Genomic DNA, 21999 nt, shown 5'->3' on the forward strand with positions numbered 1-21999 from the left:
CCCAGCCCTGTGCAGCCCCGAGCACTAGAGGAGCATCTTTCACTTGATCGGGTATAAGGAGATCAGCACCTGTCGGGGGGACTGTCTGCTGCCAGACAGGGACAAACATATTCAGGACAAGTGAGAAAGACTTCCACAGCGTCAGACAGGCTGCAGGTGGTACGTGATCTGTGTGTGTGTGTGTGATGTGAAAAACAGTACGGCATTAGGCTATATATATATATAATTTTTTTTTTTTGCAGAACAGTGTGTTTACAAACTGTCTATTAGAAACGTTGATGTCACATTCTAGCAACTCATTCATGTTTTTCAAAAGCTATTATCAGTGCGAATGGCTCCGAGAAAAAAAATTATATTTTCTCTTCGCAGGGACATAAAGTGTGTGTGACTTAACAGATAATTACCTTCTTTCAATCGGATGTGTTTTATCTCTTTGACATTACAATAGCACCGCTACTTTCTTGCCCTTTAATTTCTTTCTTTTTTATCGTATTTCTGTGAGGTGTTTGTATGAGTGTGAAAGACTAATGGGGAAAAAAAGGTAAAATGCAGACTGCATAAACATATTGTGTCTATAATGCATTTGTAGCCTACATGTATGCGACTCCTGGAAACCAAATGAAGTAGAAGAAGTAGCCTACTGTAAGCTATAAAGCAAAGATAGATGTATTTTTGATTGTAGGGGAAACTGAGTCTTTGGATTTGAGTTTGTTTTTTAACTATTCAGCCTGTTGAAAAAGAATGCCATCCATCTATCCATCCATCCATCCATCCCTCCATCCATCCACCTATCTATCTATTTATATTTCTGTCTGTCTATTTCAAGCACTTATGGGGATAAGTTTAAGAAGCATACAGCAAACTCCTTCTGTCTTTCTCTCTCGCTTTGAACTATGTTCAAATCCAAGTAGAAGCCATTGTACCTTATTGATTCCCTTTTTATATTATTAATATTAATAATATTGGTATAAGTAATGAAAGAGATGCAGATGGCTGTCAAGCTTTAAGTTATTAAATTGTAGATTGTAGCTGCAAAGGCGGCCGCATTGCAACTCAAACTCTCGTGCATTTGGACCCACTCTATAAATGTGTATATATGTGTTTAGAAAGAGATCTATTTTACCTGGTGTTTGCAGGTAATGGGTACCCTTCGAGACCTCCAGTTTGCCCTGCAACTAAAGATTGAGGAGCTTCGCCAGAGGGACACACTAATAGATGAATTAGAGTTAGAGTTGGATACAAAGGATGAACTCATTCGGAGACTGCAGGAGGAACTGGATCGCTACAGAGCCACCGTCTCCCTCCCAGGATCCTCTGCAGCCAGTGCAGGTACCGAACCTGGTGCTCATAAACAGGGCCGGCCGGCCCTTGGGATCTATAGGCAGTATAGGCAGTATAGGCAGTATAGGCAGTATAGGCAGTATAGGCAGTATAGGCAGTATAGGCAGTATAGGCAGTATAGGCGAACGCAATTTAGTAAGGGTTGACCAGTACTGTTTTTTCAAGGCCGATACCAATACTGATTATTAGTAGTTAATGAAACTGATATTTGGAACCAATATACATCAACTGTACAGTAAAAATGAAAATCGTTCAGTCAAAATGAAACATTTATTACAAACTCCAACACAAAAGTTTGTTTAAATGATTTAAGGAATTATTTAATAAAACTGAAACTTGAAACTGAATACGCAGTCAAAAAAATGAATAAATAAGAACAAAAATAGCTTCTTGAAGTTTTAACATGCTAACAGTTTGTTTGCAGGTGTTGCAGACTGCTAACAGAGCCGTAGTGGAGTCAGCGTAGCGCACTTTTTAATGAATTCACTTTATTGGTTATCGGTCAAATAAAACACTGATACAGATAATGTGCAAATTGCCAAATATCGGCCCCCGATAATCGGCCAGGGGCAATAATTGGCCGATCCCTACTATGTAAGGCTGGGCAAATAATCTAAATTTTAATCGCGGTTACGATTTTGGCTCCTCATGATCAAAAACAGAGTAATCAAGAAATTGAAGGGTTGACAATTGGTGCTTTCATAAAATATTAACGCAATGAGAGTTTTGAGAAATAATTGATAAAAAAAAGTGGGTAAAGGCAAATAATAAAACAGCTAGTATGTTTGGTAAGTTCAAAAAATTATGTGACTTTATTTTAATTAGCCTTTAAAACCAGGAAAAGACAACACTTGTGTCGTATCACAATATTACAATATCCACTATTTAAGACAATATCTAACCTCATACATGTAGATATAATATGGATGTATTGCCCAGCCCCAATCCGTAGCACCAAATTGGTCAGGACAGTTTAAATGTCATATTTTAAAGCATCAAATGTAGCCTTAAACCGGACTTATTGTGTGTGTGTTTTTCCCTGTAGCATGCTCGGTTCAAAGTGAGGACTCACACAGAGCCAACAGGAAAACTGTGATTTCTGAGCCCTTCACTCTGGACCCGGTGACTCTCGCCATGGTTTCACACAGAAGCTGTGACAAAAGCCAGGAGTAAGCACACAGTGTTCTCTCAGCTGCTCTGTAATTGAATGTGTCTCTGAAATATTCGAGGCTAGGCTCTCCAACTACTTTCTGCATGATTCAGATACCATTCAATATTTCAAATCATTTTCAAGCAATGCATGCATTCAACGCATGTTTTATAACTTGCCCTTAAATGTTACATCAGTCTCCTATACCTTCCTTTGTGCCCTCAGGTCCCAGAGGTTGATTGAGGCAGCCTTTTTGAAGAATGACTTGTTGAAGAACCTTGACGAGGGAGAAATCAGAGCCGTCATAGCCTGTATGTATCCCACCACCATCAATCAAGGCTGTTATGTCATCCAGGAGGGGGCCAATGGGACTCAGGCTTATGTTTTGGAAGGTAAATCGTTGCCTTCTTACAATTGCAAACATTAATCATGCTTGAGGACATTTCCTCTAGATGACAGGTGCTTTAGAACAGCAGGATGAAATGATTGGTTTTATCTTATCTGTTTATATTAATTTTTTTTTTTTACGTCTGGCTCACATTGCAAATTATACGGAAGCGTATTGGTGCCACGCCTGAAAAAGAAAAACGTATTAGTATAAGTATCATTATTTATTATTAGGTGAAAAGTTTGTTGTCATAACGAGATATATTCACGTTATAAAAAGATATTTTCACGTTATTACAACATACAACTTAATTATTTCAATATACCATTCATCGCGTTAGGGTGAAAAGTTTCAAGTTATAACAATAAATTATCATGTTATTACGTGATCATTTATCTTGTTAGAACATGAACATCCTGTTTGATTGAAGATACAACGTGCGGGTGGATACATTGGAAAATATGGGCTAATATGTATTTGATAAAGTTCTACTTCTTGCTTGGGATAATTTATTGCTATAACATGAAACTTTTCACATAATAACTTGATCAATATTGTAATGAGAAATATTTCTTGTTATAACTTCATACATTGTAAAAACATGAAAATACCTTTTTATAATGTGAACATATCTTGTTATAACGAGAACATATCTTGTTATAACGTGAATATATCTTGTTATAACGTAAAGATATCTTATTATAACGTGAACATATATTGTTATAACGTGAACATATATTTTTATAACGTGAATATATCTTGTTATAACGTGAACATTTTTTAAGTAACATATCTTTTATAAGTAACATATCTTGTTATAACGTACTATATCTTGTTATAACGTGAACATATCTTGTTATAACGTAATATATTTGTTATAACGTGAAATATCTTGTTATAAGTGAACATATCTTGTTATAAGTGAACATATCTTGTTATAACGTGAACATATCTTGTTATACGTGAACATATCTTGTTATAAGTGAATATATCTTGTTATAAGTACATATCTTGTTATAAGTGAACATATCTTGTTATACGTGAACATATCTTGTTATAACGTGAACATATCTTGTTATAAGTGAATATATCTTGTTTAATCTATCTTGTTATAGTACATATCTTGTTATAACGTGAACATATCTTGTTTAATGAATATATTTGTTTAAGTACATATCTTGTTATAACGTGAATATTTTTATAACGTGAACATATCTTGTTATAGTATCTTGTTATAACGTGAACATATATTGTTATAAGCGACATATCTTGTTACTATCTTGTTATAACATATCTTGTTATAACGTGAATATATCTTGTTATAACGTGAACATATCTTGTTATAACGTGAACATATCTTGTTATAACGAGAACATATCTTGTTATAAAGTGAACATATCTTGTTATAACGTGAACATATCTTGTTATAAAGTGAACATATCTTGTTATAACGTGAATATATCTTGTTATAACGTGAACATATCTTGTTATAACGTGAACATATCTTGTTATAAAGTGAACATATCTTGTTATAACGTGAATATATCTTGTTATAACGAGAACATATCTTGTTATAACGTGAACATATCTTGTTATAACGTGAACATATCTTGTTATAACGTGAATATATCTTGTTATAACGGCTATTTGTTATAACGTGAATATATTTGTTATAACGACATATTTGTTGCGTACATATCTTGTTACGGAATATGTGACATATCTTGTTTATTGTACTATTTGTATAAGTTATGTTTTGTTATAGTACATATTTGTTTAACATATTGTTAAGGAATCAGATACGTTTTGTTATACTTTTTACGTGAACATATCTTGTTATAACGTGAACATATCTTGTTATAACGTGACTATATCTTGTTATAACGTGAACATATCTTGTTATAGCGTGAACATATCAATGTGAACATATCTTGTTATAACGTGAACATATCTTGTTATAGAGTGAAAATATCTTGCTATAAAGCGAAAAACATCTTACAATCAAACTTTTACTTAATAACGAGATACTGATTCAATTTTCATCCTCGGGCAAGGCATCAATATGCTTCCGTACCATTACATAGTTATTTGACCCTGCACTCAAACACAGCGATGTGGGAATTGCATGTTTGAGCAAGAAAAAACGAGGCATTAGGGATAATGAGTGACCCACATTGATGGTCAACTCGATACAAGAGACAAAAGAGGTTCTGCTTTGTGGTAGTTGCAGAGAGTTCATCAGTGCCTGATTGTCCTCAGGAATCTTGGCTGCATTTGTAATGTGACAGCTAATGGAGAGGGGCTGCTCCCTATTTTTCTGGCCTTGATTTGCTCGGAGATGATTGCATATCTGTTGTTTGTTCAGTCTGTGTCAGACAGCTGACGGTTCTTGACAGTCTCTCTACACTTCCTGACACAAAAACACACGCAGATAACAGCTCTGCGTGTTATGTGCGTGCTAGATTCCTCCACTGACTGTGTGTTTATTAACAGAAGGGCTGCTGGATGTGACAAAAGACGGACTGAGGCTTCTCACAATTGAGCCAGAAGACATGTTCGGAGAGCTCGCTCTCCTCTACAACTGCTCCCACACCTACTCTGTCTCAGGTAGGGCTGCAACTAGGGGTGTGAATCTACACTGGTGTCACGTTATGATTACGATTGTCCTGCACGATTTGAATCGATTCGATATCCCGATGCATCACAGTGCGTCGCCTCCTCAATATTATTATATATTGCTACACATGATTTTCATCGCCAAATTCAAGCAGTCAGATACATATGAACTCCCCTTTTTATTGTATCTGCTCTTAAAAAAAAAAGATGCTTCCTGAATGTAGCGGAGTCTGAACACAGCAGAAAAAAAACAGAAGAAAAAAACAGCAACGACCGGAAAATCAACAAGTAACATCAGTAGGCAGTAATCATTACATGTCATTTAGCCAACGCTTTTATCCAAAGCGACTTACAATTGCTATATATATCAGAGGTCGCACGCCTCTGGAGCAACTATCGGTTAAGTGTCTTGCTCATTGATGTTGAGCGAGATGTTTAATGAGATATTGATGTATTGCAGTGGGAATTGAACCTGGATCTCCCACACCAAAGGAATGGGTCATCTCCACTGCGCCATCACCACCTCATAGTCCATAATCGATTAAGGTCTGTCACCGCATCGATGCAGAATTGTCTGGGTCCGATGATTACACCCTTAGCTGCAACTAACGATTATCCTCACGATTAATGGATTAGTTGTTTGGTCTCTAAAATGTCCGAAAACGGTGAAAAATGTGGATCAGTGTTTCCCAAAAGCCCAAGATGACGTCCTTAGATGTCTTGTTCTGTCCACAACTCAAAGATATTCAGTTTACTGTCCCAGAGGAGAGAAGAAACTAGAACAATATTCACATTTAAGAAGCCGGAATCAGAGAAGTTTGACCTTTTATCCATGAAAAAGATTAATCGCTTATCAAAATAGTTGGTGATTAAAATAATAGCTGACAACAAATCGATTCATCTTTGCAGCTCTACCCTCATGTATCAAAGCAATTGTGTTGGTTTACTATTTGCATGCAGATATCGCTGCAGATCTGTCGCTTTAATTCATTTTGATTTGGTGGGGATATAAATAATTCTTATTTTAGAGAATTGAGAGAATATCACAAGCATGCAGATATCCGCCAGACGTCTGTTCAATTTAAAATCAAAGACCTTTTTGAGATCTTAGACAACGCCAAAGCTTCAAAGCGTTTTCATAGAGAAACATTTTCTTCTTTACTGCATAACCCAGCCGTCTGGACTGCCACATCTCTTCCCTGCAATCTAACGCACAATTTTTTGCAACAGTTTCAAATAACAATTTTCAGAAACAGTTTGCATTCAATTCACTCTTCTCCTGGTTGGATCATTCATAACCTATTATATATTCTTTTCTGGTGCAAGAATGTGTGATATTCTTTAGAAAATAGAAAGTGTGCTGTCATTCTGTCATTCTGATTACAGAGTCCTGTGGGGAAATATTCTTCTCAGCCGTCGCCACGAGCATCTGACCTGGTTTCACAAATAAATAGGCTGTGGAAACGGCTAGGATCAGTTTAAATGAAATGCCTTGCTGGGTCCCTATACCACCTCATTCCTTCCTCCGTCTTTTTGTACTGCTTTCTTTATCTTTTGCGGCCAATTCCAATTTGTTCTTTACTATTACGCTGCTCTGCGATAACAATGCTCAGCTCATGTCTGTTGTCCTTTTTTCTGTCTATTTCTGTCCTTTCCTCACATCTGTTCAGGCCCCACTGTATTTATCTCCTTCCTGATCTGGAATTACTTTCTTTTTTTCCACCTGGGACCATCAATAGAGATGTGGTCTCTTTCATTGTGACAGTGATAAAGGTGCAGGGCTTCATCATCAGATCACGGAAGTTCACTGTGGCAAATTATATACTGCAGAAAAATGTCAGAAAAACCTCCTTTTGAGAGCAATTGTTTTTGTTATTATAACAAGATCCAAGTAAAGCGATGGCCCTGAATTGCGTCTCATACGGTGATAAAATGAAAACCAATGGGGTATATCCAAATGAGGGGAAATTGAGATATCAGGGCTGCAACATTATATCAGATGGTGGATATAATTATACGCCTGAGGATGTCTACTTCTGTTTGCAGGAAGCTTTAGTGAATCAATATGGGTCATTATTAATTTACAACGCCGTCTTTGAAGCTCTATTATAAAGAAAGAGTAATAAAAGTAAAGGAAATCAGATTAGATTTATATTAAAAGTCCCTCGCCGTAAGAAAACAAGCACTTGCTTATTTCTTTTTAATCTAAATGATGAGCATTTCTACTAGAGTCCTGGCCTGCTCTTTAGTCTGTAGCTGATCCTGCATTCAATCCACATCCATCCGTGTCTTTGAGAGCCGTTTCAATACTTGCTTCTTGGTTGCGTTTCCACCTGAGCTCCACTGTCACAACCTTCATCGCTCCCTCCGTCTTTTGTCTTTTCATCCGCAGCGCGAACGGACAGCAAGCTGTGGGTTCTTGACGGAAAAAGCTACCAGACCATACTTATGCAGAGCAGCCTCAACCGCCTTTCTCATTCAATGGAGCTGCTCAGCAGGTGAACACTGGGCCGATACACTTCATTTGACACGGAGCAGGCCCCCGGAAAGCTGCTTTGTACTCCAATACCTTCAAAACAATATCACCAGGGTCATGTTGTCTGTCAGTCAGTCGCCACAGTGCTGCATTTAGGCCTTTTATAACACTGACCAAAATATTAACATCCATATGACGGAACATACAGTGTGTGGAACACCCTGCCCAGCTACATAAGAAATGCGAACTGTGATGACACTGAATCCACTGAAGTTATTCAGGCTGGCATTTAGTTTACTAGTAGTCTACATCCACGAAGTTACATTTCCAGGATTGCTCCGGTGCCGCCGGAAATTCCACCTGGATGTCCCTCATTTCGGCCTGATGCCCGTCACCTTCCTCTGTCTCTGTGTTGGCGTTCTAACCTCCGGTGGATTTGTGAGGACTATGGTTAACTGCTCCTCAGATCTCTGCTGGGTAAATCCAGACAGCTAGCTAGACTATCGGTCCAATCTGAGTTTTCTGTCGCACGACTAAAACTACTTTTAAACGTACACCAAAACACTGACACTGACACCCACACACACACTCACACCCACACCCACACACACACACACACACACACACACACACACACACACACACACACACACACTTTTATAGTTAGATGTAGTTCATTTTTAGCTTTTTCTATTGCCTCCTTTAGCTCTGTTCCTTTTATTTGTATTGATCTATTGTTATGAACTTATTTATTTTATGTATGTTGTCTTTTTTCTATTATGTTTTTCAATGTAATGCTGTAAAGCACTTTGAGCTACATTTATTGTATGTAAGGTACTATAAAAATAAAGTTATTATTATTATTATTAATTATATTATGACATGTTTCTGTGTGTCTGCAGCGTTCCCTTCCTCCAGTCTTTGCCTGAGGATAGCATCATGAAGATGTCTGATGTCATGGAGGAGGTACAGATTAAGTACTTAAAATCTAAAGCACGGCACTGCCGTCCAGCAGATAGATTATGTATTCACACAGACGCGTGTAAACATGATTGTTTGATAGGCGGCCACTCTGTATTTTCTATTTGCTTTGCTTTGCAAGCCGTTGCTGGGGTAGAGTCAGAATGAATCCTTCATTGTTACAAACCCTCATCTTTATATCTGTAGGAGAGTTGGGGCTTTTTTTCCTCGCTGTCTTTTCGTGCTCTTTTTACAAGATTTTCTACACTTTTTTTCTCTCTTCCTCTGTCATTGACGTTCTACAGACACACTACAGTGAAGGTGACTACATCATTCGACAAGGAGCCACAGGAGACACCTTTTATATCATTAGCAAAGGCCAGGTAAAGATTGATGCTCTCTGCCTGCTGCACAGATGAAATGAGGCTTTCAGGGGGTGAAGAAAAAGATCTACATTGTAGAGGAAAAAATGTCAGCGGCAGAGTCAGAAATTGCTTTAAGATGGGGATGGTTGACTTTGAAGCTTTTTCTACATTGCCTTGTTTTTCAATTTTTTTTTCCCGGTGGGAGGAAGGGACAAAAAAAAAAAAAAAAAAAAAAAACAAAACCCACCAAAACACCCTTCCGCCCAGTGGGTTGGGGGAAAGGTTTGGGGGGGGGGGAGGAAAAAAAAAAAAAAGAGAATGAAGTTTATAAAAGAAAGAAAAAAAAGGGGTAGGGAAATGTGATACAAATTGGTTTTATTATCACTATTTTATTTTTGCATTATTTAATTGATTTTCTTACTTTACTTATTCTTCTTTTACTGTAGAGGATGTTCGGACTTTGAATGTCATCGCTGCTGCAGAGGGAGTTACATGCTTGGTCATAGACAGGGAGTAAGTGGATATTTTGTCACTGCACAGAAAAATACAGTAGTAAATGAATCAGTTGCAACATTTCCAGACCTATCACGACAGCGCTGTGGAGTAAGGTCTGGCTGCACCACAGATGCATTCTGGGATAGGAGAAACAAAATGTTTGCATTTCTTTAAACCAATCACAATCGTCTTGGGCGGAGCTAAGCTCCGGACGCAGCGACGGTGGCTCTGCTAAATAGTCTCAGGAAGGAACTTGTTTTGGTGGAACATTTGCACCCCGCAAAAGAAAACCCCCTATAATATTAAATGTAGTTAACTGTTGACACAAAACAGTATCGTGAGCTATTTAAATTAGCTGATACATGGTTAAAGCTCATTCGCAATTGTCCTGGAAGTGATCCTGACTACTTGCTAGACTATACTCTTCAGTTGGTCATAAATTGATGTGCTTATTCAGAGATTTTGGAGACTAATCATGTGCTTCTCTGTTTCAGGACCTTCAAAGACATCATTGATGGGTTGGTATTTGACTGCAGTCAAGACGTGCTGCAAAGCCATGAATCCAAAATCGAGTGAGGAGCATTACAACACTCTTTTCTACAACAATAACATGTTATTTGTGGGGCTGTCCTCAACCTAAGAACTTCTTAGTCGATTATCATATGATTTTGTCAACAAATTGATTCATTGATTTCATCGACAGATCTGTAAAACACCACAAAGAATCGCGCAAAAATAACACTTTAAATCTTGTGTTTACCAGGGATGTGCTCATAAGTTTCTTGGAAATAAGTCATTCAGCTAGAATAGACAAAAGAAATCTAAGTCGACTAAGACCAAAAGGACAATTAGTCGTCTAATCGACTTAAAGGGGGCAGCCCTAATAACTTTCACCGTTAGAAAACTCAATAAGCTCACCCGTGTTTTGATGGTGAACAGGTCTGACATGGATCCCGATCTCTTCTCGTCTTCCACCTTAAGTGATTTCCAGATTATCGGCGCTCTAGCCGTTGGGGAGTTTGGTCACGTAGACCTGGTGAGGGTTGATCTCATAGCAGCTCACACACAATCAGCCTCCTCCAGATTCCATGTTTCTATAATGTAATCGATTGATTCACGCCTCTGTCAGGTGCAACTGAAGAGCAACAGCAAGTGTTTTTACGCCATGAGGGTCCTTAAGAAGAAGCTGATCCTCAACAACGGTCAACGAGAGCACATTCTGAGAGAGGGGCGCATCCTAATGGAGGCTCATTGTCCATTCATAACCAGGTGTCTGTTTTAAACAGTTATCTAATTATGGATTGTTTTGATTACATAATATGTTAATGATATTTAAAGAGTGATTTCAGTTAGTTTTTTTTCAACCTGGACCCTATTTTCCCATGCATTTGGGTCTAAGTGACTAATGTGAAGAAAAATCTTTGAAATTGGTCCAGTATTGAGCGAGAACGCTGTAACCGGCAGCCGTGAACCGGGCTGCGATGTAATCCTATAGAGCAAATGTTCATCGTCAGTTTGCATCCACTAAAAGTTCTGTTTTTACCCCTGACAGGTTCAGATTATTATTCTAAGTGTCTGACAACATTATGAAAAGAATATCTACAGAGATGAACCTTTTTGTTAAAGAGTAAGATCCTTTTTGTTTAACATGAAACAGCTCCAAAATGGCCGTCGCCAAACTTACCAGACTCCATGTAAATAATAAGTACTTTTAGCGTGTATAGAGCCAGCATATCTCCACATGTAATTGAGTGAATTAAGGGTTTATTTCAACCAAACCAGAGTGGTGATTGTTGGAACAGTGGAAAGACGAACCAAGATGACTTTTTATAGTTTTATTTTGTTTCTGTCGACTTTGAAAAAAGTATATTTTACGATGATAAACTTTGTCTTGGATCCTTTACATAATGTTGTCAGACGCTTAGAATAATAATCTGAGCCTGTTAGTGGCAAAAACAGCACTTTTACGAAAATTAAAGGTGTGCAGTTGCCCATTAATGTTACATTGTAGCTTGTGTCTTGCTTAATACTTGACCAGTTTCAAAGATTGTTGTTCCAATCAAAACACTTAGATGCAAAAAACATAGGAAAATAGGGTCCAGGTTGAAAAAAAGAAATTACCCTTTAACAGGTTTTGTATTTGTTTTGATCACAGGCTACATAAAACCTTTAGCGATGCCGAGTGTCTGTACGTTTTGACAGAAGCTTGTCTTGGTGGAGATTTATGCAGTCTACTCAAAGATAAGTATGTTTTTTTGGATGAAAGATAGATGTATTTTTGTCATCATACTGATCAAATAGTTATAGTCCTACCACTGTGTTTTTAGCCAAGCTTTCGTCACAATACAATTCATTACTCACGTCATTAACCGACGTGAGAGGACGCTGGCGCTGGTTATTCGCCGCTTCTCCGTCTGCTATTCATCTGCTATTCGTCTGCTATTCTCTTGTGTTTGTGTTCGCTGTACCCCCTACCTCTGCAGCCTCCCTCTGACAGCTCTCTTGGTTCCCCGTGGGGTTGACCGCTCTTGCCTCGGGTTAGCCGCTAGCTAGCTCGTTCACCAAAGGGCGCCCAGCTGCGGCAACCCGATTGCTACCTCCTCCCCATAGGCAACCTCCACCAATGGAGCACTCACCAGTATTCCTCTCCTGGTCATGCTGTGATCATTTTGGCATCCCCCATTCATCCATCTCACCTCCACCTCTGTGCTCCACCCACGGACCCTATCACGCTCTCCCCTCTATAAATACCTCAACTTTTACTCCACCATCCCCCATACCACACCAATCACAGTCCCAAGTTTGTTTCCACCACACAATCCATTCCATCTCTCTCACTGTTGCACCTTCCCACTATCTGATGCTTCACCACTGTACATAGGGCTAATCATCATACACAACCACTACAGTCTTTCCCCACTTCACATACACTCAATCTACTCTCCAATCTTTGCTAATCGCTCACTGTCCCCCAACTCAATACACCCCAACGACCACACGCACTGCTAACGGAAACCTCAATCTCTCCACTCCCCATCCCACACCCTCTCACCATCCACTTTGCCCTCCTCAACACAACAATAACCCCTGTCCTCCATGAACTAACTACAACACTCTTCTTCTTCTGCTACAAACTAACAACCCACTTCTTCTCCTCAACCAACATCCCCTTATAACTATCTGCAAACCCCCCCCCCCGGGAGGTGGCTCGTTTTTCATCACTTCCGATCACACTCACCCCTCAGTACATCGTTTGATATCTCGCTTCAAACTCTTTCTCCATGCAGCCCCTTTACCCACCTAAACCCCTTCTCTCTTTTTACTGACTCCCCACACTACCTCATTCTCTCCTGCTGACTGGTGACTTAAATCCACATCTCCCACAAGCCTCATCAATTCAATTTACTGGTTTCTCTCTCACCCAACTTCACATTCCCCACCCATGAAATTCCCACCTGTGCTCACAACCACCTCTCACCTCCATCATCCTTTTTCTTCACAACTTCACTTCACCATCCCTTCTCCAACCCCCCCCCTCCTCCAGAGAAATCACCTTCCGAACCTCAATCTTCAATCCCCACCATCTCTCTGACCTCTCTCCACCACTCTCCACCGCTCCCCCACCTCACCCGTGACCTCACAACCACCTCACCCCACCTTGTCTACCTCCCTCAACACCCTCCCAAAAAAACCTCCTTTAACACCTCTTCACCCTGGTACACACCTGCACTAAAATGAAAAAACTGCCCAAGAAGCTACAAAGAAATCATCCCTCACAGCCATCATGAAGCCTATAACCCATCTCATCCCTACAAAATCCCTCATTGCGCCAAATCTCCTACCTCTCCACCATCCTCACCACCCTGCCAACCCCAGCCCTTTCTCCACATTGAACAACCTCATGCCTCGACCAACACCTACCTCTACCGGTTCTAACTCATTCTCCACTTTTACTGACAAAACTCTCATTTACAACCCTCCCCTGTATCTACCTTCCAGGATCTACCCAGCACCTACCTTGCCCTCCTTCTCATCCCTCCAACCTCCCCCTCCTCCACACTTCCTCCTCTCAGTTTAACCCAGTCACTCCCCTGAAATTCCAAACCATCAGCTCTTCCAACACTACTCTCCCTTACCCCACCTCCGCTCCTCCCATCACTAACTCTTCCCCTCACTGTCTTGACTGTCCTCTTTCAAAATGCCGTACCATTAAAACTGGTCTGCTCTCACAACAACCCCAATATCAACCCCCTGCAAACCCTGAAGCATAGCCTCAAATACAACATCTCTTGCCAATAATCCACCTCTCTTTTTTCCCCACACACAACCGCTCTCCTCAAAGTCCTCAAACCTCCTCACCTTTGCTGACACCGTTCCTCAACATCCTCCCGCCTGAGGTACCTGATACTGTGAGCCATAACATCCTCTCACCGACTCAAACCCGTATCGACGGTACTCACTCAGCTTCACTCACTTTCAACTCTTTCCCACACCACACCCTGCCACACACATCACCAAGTCAAGGCCCATTTCCCCTCTTTTCATCTCTACATCCTCCTTTGGTCAGATACTCGACTTCAACTGTTCCACTGGCGACCCCCATCTACCTCACACCATCCCCCAATCCTCCTAATCACCCGTTGTACTATTAACTGGTAACACACTAAATCCAAAAATCCTTGATGATACTCAAACCCCCCCTCACCATCCGGCACCATTGTCTCCCCTACCCCAACTTGGGTTATCTTTGTTCCACCCTCTCCCTTGAGCCTCACATCCTCAATTTAACCTCCTTCTTTACCTCCAAATGCCAAAAAACCTCCACACCCCTGCTAAAGATTATTCACTTCATCTCCTCCACTGTACTGAACTCACTTCTCCTATCATTACAAATCAACCCCAATTGGTCAGAACTCCCCCTTACCTCTCAAATTACCACATCCTATTAAAAACTACTGTCTTCCCACTCACCAATACCATACCACACCCCCCACCCCCCTCCCCCCTACCAACCCCCAGGTCCCTCAGATCACCTCACCTCCCTCATCAAAATCAACCTCGTGTTTTGGGGAAGAGCCTTCTCCAGAGAGCTCCCAGGCTCTGGAACTCCCTCCCAAGAATCCGCTGAGCCCCCTTCATCCTAACCATCTCTTCACCTCGCCTACCATATCCACCTCCCCTTTTATTTATCTTGTTTTGTTCTATTTTGTTTGCTCGTTTTGTTTTGTTATGTTTTATAATCTACCCTCCCTGTGACTTTGAGTCCATGTATAAATTAATTTATTTTTTATTTTTTCACTACATCTGTCTCACACATTTGTTTTTGTTCTCCGTGATGCTTAAACCAGCATTTCTTTTTTTAAAGCTATAGTGCGTAGTTTCTGTCGCCCCCATGAGGAATTCTACGTAACGACAACAACACTTGTGGCGTTTCCACATGATACAAGCCTTCCGTGATCACGCACGCACCTCCTCCCCCACACAGTTGCTAGTAGCCAAGGAGGACAAGATTAAAATAACATGATGGACTCTTCAGAAGAGGTCATTATCTTCACTTGAGTTTCTGCGTGGGAAAGTCGCCGGACGCCACAATCTTCTGAACACAGCCATACTGAGAGATCCAGAGAGAGTTGTGTGGAGCTGATAGTCTTAATTAGCTTTGTAGCAACTCATTTGGCAACGGCTTGAATGTAACGGACGTTCATTAATTTCAAAAAGTTACGCGCTAAAGCTTTAAAGCTTTTTTTTCAAACACAACAGAGCACTCCCTGACATTGGACTAAGAGAAAATAAATACATAAAGATATAGAAATAGAAATAAACATATGACCATATAGAAACATATGACCTTTTCTGTGAATTTCATAATCTAATTTGTTACAGCAACCCAACGCATCTTATTAGACACCCAGATATTGTGTGACACGCGTCCATCTTTGCATTTTTTCCATTATATAAATTTCTTTTCAGTCTCTGTGTCCATTGGATTAAGGTTGGTAGTTTTGGCTCCTTCCAGTTCTTAAACCGACACTTCTACGTAATGTTTCAGAGGATGTTTTGACGAATGCAGCACCAGGTTCTTCACGGCTTGCGTTGTTGAGGCCTTGACCTTTCTTCACTGTCGAAGTGTCGTCTATAGAGACCTCAAGCCTGAAAATGTAGTCCTGGATCAGCATGGTTATGCCAAACTGGTACTACAATTGGTTACAAACTTAAAGGAGAATTTCAGTATTTTTCAACCTGGACCCTATTTTCCAATGCATTGCCAGACCTTCCTCCACAGCGCTGCGGAGGAGGGTTCTGGCAAGCACAGCATTCCGGGATGGGAGAAAAAAATGCTCTGGTTTATTGCCATTTCTTTAAACCAATCACAATCGTCATGTACAGCGCTTTACGGCACGAAGCCACCGTATACCGCTGCCAAATAGCCTCGGAAAGGAACTTGTTTTGGTGGAACATGTGTACGTTCGAAAGTAGTTTTAGTCGTGCAACAGAAAACTCAGATTAGACCATAGTCCTCACAAATCCATCGGAGTTTAGAACAGCAACACAAAGAAAGCGGAAGCTGAAGGACGGCCTAAAATGAGGGACATCCGTCGGAATTTCGCACGGCACCTAAACAATCCTGAAAGTTGAACGTCGTTGAAATAGACTAGTGTCTAAGTGACTGATGTGAACAAAAATCTTTGAAATTGGTCCAGTATTGAGCGAGAACGCTGTAACCGGCAGCTGCGAACTGGGCTGCAATATAACCCCATAGAGCAAATGTTCATCGTCATTTTCCATTTCCTTGCTGTTTTTGCCACTGACAGGCTCAGATTATTATTCTAAGGGCCTAATTTACTAACACTAGCGCAGTTTGCACTGCGTCTGTTTATGTGAGTTTGGTAATAGCGCACGCTATGCTTCCACATTTTGCGTAGTATTTATCAACCCTGACACCCATCAGCCAATCAGCGTCTTTCTCCGCCCACTACACCGTAAATTGCGCTGTAGCAAAGCGGTATGCTATGATACGGCTGAGTGCAGACTGCGATATTCCCACTGCTGATGCTATGACTGTTTGAAATGATCCTGATGCCAATATTTGTAATGTAGCGAGGAGTTTAACAACTGCTGGAATGGGATGTGAACGCTGAGTGGGAGATTCAATTTCGTCTTTGATTTCTTCCAGTAACTCTAATATTGCACGGCTGCTTGATCTGTAACGCTAAATGATGTTGTGTTCACTGACAAAGTGTGATTCTTGTGTTAAAAATATTTTCAGCCTCGCCTATGTCTTCGTCTTGCTCAAATTACTGTTGCCATTTCACCAGCGGCATAAAGGTCTACGAGGAAACTCGATTGCGGCTGGTTTAGACCTGCTTTTAAGTAGGCGGAGTCGGAGAATTTCCCCCGCAGAATAGTAGCGCTCTTACTGACAGTCTTTGTAAATACCACGGAATATATAATTAGGTGCACTTTGCGCTTATCCTCCCACCTTTTTGGGTGGAACTCCCACTTTCCCCACGACCCTCCCACGAACGCATATTGAAAGCGCAACTTGTCTCTTCTCGCTCATGTGGCAGACAATCTGCGATTTTACCCAAGTGCGCCCTGTTTGTAAATAGGCCGCATCGGTTACGTCCGTCTTTGCGACCAATTAGCGCCTGGAAACAGGCGCAAACGGCTTGATAAATCTAGCCCAGTGTGTCTGACAACATTATGGAAAGATGGAGAAGTCTCGTGAAATCTTGCGAGGTAACTTTCCAAAGGACAGCGGTGTGATATGATTTATATCATAGGTTTATAGTGTGGAAGGCGGGTGGGGACAGAGGAGTTCTGGGTAATTTGTCATTTTGGAGTACAGATAAGAGTTGCTTTGTTTTGTCTAAAACATTTTCAATTGCACACTTCCGCATGAAATGTCTTGCAGCTTTCATAGACGATGCCTTTGGATACGGCCAGGTGGAAGTTGAGGCTAGTTGCGCAACAGCTACAAACGGATCCTAAAACGGGTTTCATGATTCATGCGGTTAGAGCGATCGGGGCGGTGCGGATAGCGTGCGTGTATGAGCAACGCGTACAGATTGCAATCAAGGCGCTCAGAACGGCTCCGAGAACGGACTTCTTCTCTTCTGTAGCTAAGTAATCACGAATTTCAAAGATTTTTAGATTTTTGATTGTTTTAGTCACCTAGACACAAATGCAGGGGAAAATAGCGTCCAGGTTGAAAATATTTCTCAGATTTTTAACATGAAATTGTAGCATTCTGGGTTTTCACAGCCATGGTAGTGAACTCATATCCGCCTTTTGTAGATTGGTTCCAGATGTGTGAAGAAGGTTGAGGTGGGTAAGAAAACGTGGACGTTCTGCGGTACACCGGGCTACATGGCACCTGAAATCATCCTGAACAAAGGCCACAGTGTATCTGCAGACTTCTGGTCACTGGGCGTTTTTGTGTTTGAACTTCTGAGTGGTGGGTAGGTTTTACAGTCTTCAGCAGCTCTTACGCTCATTTCTCCAGTTGTAGATTAAAGCGATGGTGACAGGCTCATGTTTTTTCTTTCCAGGCTCCCATTCTGCGACTCTGACCCGATGAAGATTCTCACTGCAACCATTCGAGGCATCGATCAAATCGACTTCCCAAAAACCATCAGCAAAAGTGCCTCCAATGTTATAAAGAAACTGTGCAGGTGTTGTAAATATTAACCTCTGACACCACGAATTATAACGTGAAAGCTAATGAAAATTATTTTATAGTCCTTTTTCAAACAAAATCCATCCTCTGTCCACCTGCTATTGTATACCAGTTATATGCGGATGATATCCACCTCTATTTCTTTATTTAAAACTCAGTAAGGCTTTTATATTATCTACTTACATCATTAAGAACTGGTTGGCAGAACATTTCTTGCAACTCACTGCTGATAAGACAAAAATGTAGGTTGTTGCTCCAGAAAAAGATTGTCCCCATGATCGTGCAACGTTTTGTGTCTCTTTCCTTTGTCTACTCCAACCTGCGTAATTTACAGGTAATATTTGATCTATCCTCGTCGTTCGACACTAATGTTAAGCAGCTAACCAGATCTTGTTTTTTTCCCTTTAAGAAATATACATGCCTTCCTCTCATTTCGCATTCACTATTGTAACACACTTTTCTTCTCACTTAGTATGTCTGCTTTTGATCATCTTCAGTCAATCCAGAATGCTGCCGCAAGCCTACTCACTAGTTCAAATAGACAATCTCTTATGGCCGGGTTAGCTCAGTTGGTAGAGCAGGCGCACATGCCGCATGCGTAGAGGTTTACTCCTTGACGCAGTGGCTGTGGTTTCGACTCCGACCTGCATCCCTTTGCTGCATGTCATTCCCCCTCTCTCTCCCCTTTCATGTCTTCATCTGTCCAGTAAAAGTAAAGGCCTAAAAATGCCCCAAAAATAATCTTAAAAAAAATAGACAATCTCACATTTCCCCGGTACTTAGGTCTTTTCCCTTGCTGCACAAAGTGCTTTACATAAAACATATCAGATGATACATATTGAAAACACAATACACTATTCAAATTAGGGCTGCAACTAGTCTCGCATTGCCAGACCTTCCTCCACCGTGGCACTGCGGAGGAGGGTCGGGCTAGTCCACACAGCATTCTGGGATGGGAGAAAAACGTGCTCTGGTTTATTGGCATTTCTTTAAACCAATCAGTTCCCGCAATTTCATCACATAAAATTGCATAATATGCAATTTTATGTGATGAAATTGCGGCACGTTTTCTTAAAAAAAAATTTAAGAAAACGTGCTGCATAATCAAGGATTTTTGCCCGCAACAATCACAAAAAAACTCCACATTTTTCTGGAAGGACTGTAAAACTCTTGTGTGGACAGAGATGGTTTTTGTCTCAAAACACCGCTTAAAAATAAAAAAACGTAGTAGTGTAGATGTAGCCTAAGAGACAATCCAGGTGTGTTGGAACCAACTTTTTCGAAAGGACAGAATCTGATTATCAATCCATAGTTTATGTTATGTCTTTGCTTTCCATCACCAAGGAGCAATCCCTCGGAGCGACTGGGCGGTCAGAGGAACGGGGCCAAGGCCGTTCAGAAGCACAAGTAAGACGACAGATTTATTACACTGGAGAGGAAAAAACACACAGAGGCCTGTGCTTGGAAAAACATGGTTTCATGCGTTGTGATGCTCCGCTTTTATTCAGGTGGTTTGAAGGATTCAACTGGGACGGACTCTGTAAAGGCACATTAAACCCACCGGTGATTCCCAAAGTAAGATACGTTCACTTTGGCCTATTCTTTTTTTTTTTGGTTTTGTGATAACTCTTGTTGAAATGAACATATCTACCTTTTTTTTTTTCATTTTGTCCTTTTAGGTGAAGGAGCCTTTGGAGAGCAGAACATGTGATCGTTACACGGAGGGCTCGGTGGATCTGTGCACAGACTGGGAGGATTTCTGAACGGGAATTTAAAAAAAACATGTCTGACAATACTTTATCACTTTCAGGTTTAGTTCTCGTAAATATTTCACAGCCCTTTGTCTGATTATTGCCATCAAGAATTAATTCTATTTTTTAGACAGAGAAATATTTTCCACAGTACAGTGACTGTAGATATTGTTTGATAAATGAACCATGCTGCCTACTGTGTTGAGCTCAGACTGTTTTTGATGTACAATCCCTTCTCTATAGATTTATAAATATGAGAGTTTAGTGATGTCACCGTGATGTCACTGCTGTTGAATGTAACTCAATAAAACAAATAGACTGTCTTTTCTGTCTTCTTGAATGTGCAATCTCATTTAGAGTTTAACTTTCTTTTTTTTTTTTTTGGAGAATTGTTAAACACGTGTCATTATTTGTCCGGTGCCCAAAAATGCCTGCATGTAATTAAGAAGTTACGTCAGAGTCGAACCAATCTTGCAGTATAAGCGTCAAGCCACAGAAAGGTAGAAAGGTAAATACAGGAAGCTGTGTGATTTTTAAGTTCAAAATAAAGTAAATGAATTAAATTGTTATAAAATTGTGAACCCGTTGAGGAGGCCACAGTGATATACAGACGGTATTAGATTAAATTAGATTATTAGATTAGGACGAACTATATGGAGTTTTATAAAGAGGGTAAGAAACTGTGACTGGATGCATGGTGTGGCTCGGGGCGGAGCAGCGTAGTTGTCGTCTGGGGCTCCAATCCTAAATGTTTCCTCAAAAGCCCTGAATCTTTTAGGTTTAAAAAAAAAAACTTTTAACTTTGTGTCATTTCCCCTCAGTTTCTCTGACTGGAAATCAATGGAGCAAAAGTTTTGTCACTGTCGAAATCTCACTTTGCCAGAACTTCCTCTACAGCGCTGCAGAGGAGGGTCATGCTCTGGTTTATTGGCATTTCTTTAAACCAATCACAAGAGGCTGCACGGAGCCTCTGCTAAATAGCCTCAAGAAGGAACTTGTTTTGGTGGAACATGTGTACTTTAAAAGTTGTTTTAGTCGTGCAACAGGAAACTCAGGTTTGGGTCTGGCTCCACCCCTGGTGTTGCTTGATTAAACCATACTTCAGGAATAATTGATTGATGTTATAGCTAAAAATACGTAACAGTACATTACAAATAAATAAAATGGTGAACACCAAAACATAAAAATGACATATTTCGTAATTGCGTCATTGTTTCATTCTTTCAATTCTCAGTTTCAGCATTTTCATTAATTAAGTCTTAACTTTGACTCATCATATTTCCTTCTTTTAGATTAAATTTCTTTGCTATAAAGTTGAAATATGACATGTCAAGTAATAATTAAATATGAAAAAAACATAGTTAGTCTAAATTATAAGTCTGGGGGAATTCTTCCCGCTAATAAAACGAGGATGCGCACGTTTACCTCAGAGCTTTTACTTTTGAAGGGTGTTGACCGGAAATAGAGTCATATTCTCCCTAGCTTGACGTGCGAAGACATTTCGATGGATCTGCAGTTTAAGTAGTAACTTGGGAGCACAATCGCAGGAACGTTTGGAGGCCTGAGTTTACCGAGGTAAGTTTAATTTGCTCTTTATTTGTTTATGAGTTTGTTCCCAGTCGGTTCTGCTCGATATCACAAACCTAAACTAAGAAGGCTCAGATTGGGATGTAGAGTGAAGTTGTGTGTGCAGCTCGGTTACCGAGCCGAGAGTCCGCTGGAGTCCTCGGAGCACCGTGCAGATGAATGAACCTGTTGACAAACTGTTGCAGAAGTT

The 21999-nt window shown here is 40.5% G+C and overlaps 3 protein-coding genes across 3 annotated transcripts in view; all 3 read left to right on the forward strand.

Moving 5' to 3' along the window:
* The first annotated feature begins 50 nt into the window (after positions 1-50).
* LOC120560164 (cGMP-dependent protein kinase 1-like) lies at positions 51-9469 on the forward strand. Its single transcript, XM_039802386.1, has 8 exons — positions 51-159; positions 1137-1329; positions 2387-2510; positions 2717-2883; positions 5373-5486; positions 7888-7993; positions 8874-8937; positions 9237-9469. The coding sequence occupies exons 2-8, from the start codon at positions 1140-1142 to the stop codon at positions 9348-9350; spliced, it is 879 nt and encodes a 292-aa protein (XP_039658320.1). The 5' UTR covers positions 51-159; positions 1137-1139; the 3' UTR covers positions 9351-9469.
* A 273-nt stretch (positions 9470-9742) lies between these two features.
* On the forward strand, positions 9743-20545 carry LOC120560165 (cGMP-dependent protein kinase 1-like). Its single transcript, XM_039802388.1, has 11 exons — positions 9743-9809; positions 10286-10363; positions 10731-10827; positions 10921-11060; positions 11947-12036; positions 15841-15982; positions 18090-18253; positions 18344-18466; positions 19816-19878; positions 19980-20046; positions 20151-20545. Exons 3-11 carry the CDS (start codon positions 10738-10740, stop codon positions 20232-20234), a joined length of 963 nt encoding a protein of 320 aa, XP_039658322.1. The 5' UTR covers positions 9743-9809; positions 10286-10363; positions 10731-10737; the 3' UTR covers positions 20235-20545.
* A 1120-nt stretch (positions 20546-21665) lies between these two features.
* Positions 21666-21999, forward strand: part of acsl2 (acyl-CoA synthetase long chain family member 2) — a 32390-nt gene continuing 32056 nt past the window's right edge. The window contains exon 1 of the mRNA XM_039804207.1: positions 21666-21797. The gene's annotated coding sequence lies outside the window, so the exon portion shown is untranslated. The remainder of the gene's footprint in view (positions 21798-21999) is intronic.

The sequence above is a fragment of the Perca fluviatilis genome, chromosome 6 (assembly GCF_010015445.1).
Source record: "Perca fluviatilis chromosome 6, GENO_Pfluv_1.0, whole genome shotgun sequence".
Classification (NCBI taxonomy): Eukaryota; Metazoa; Chordata; class Actinopteri; order Perciformes; family Percidae; genus Perca; species Perca fluviatilis.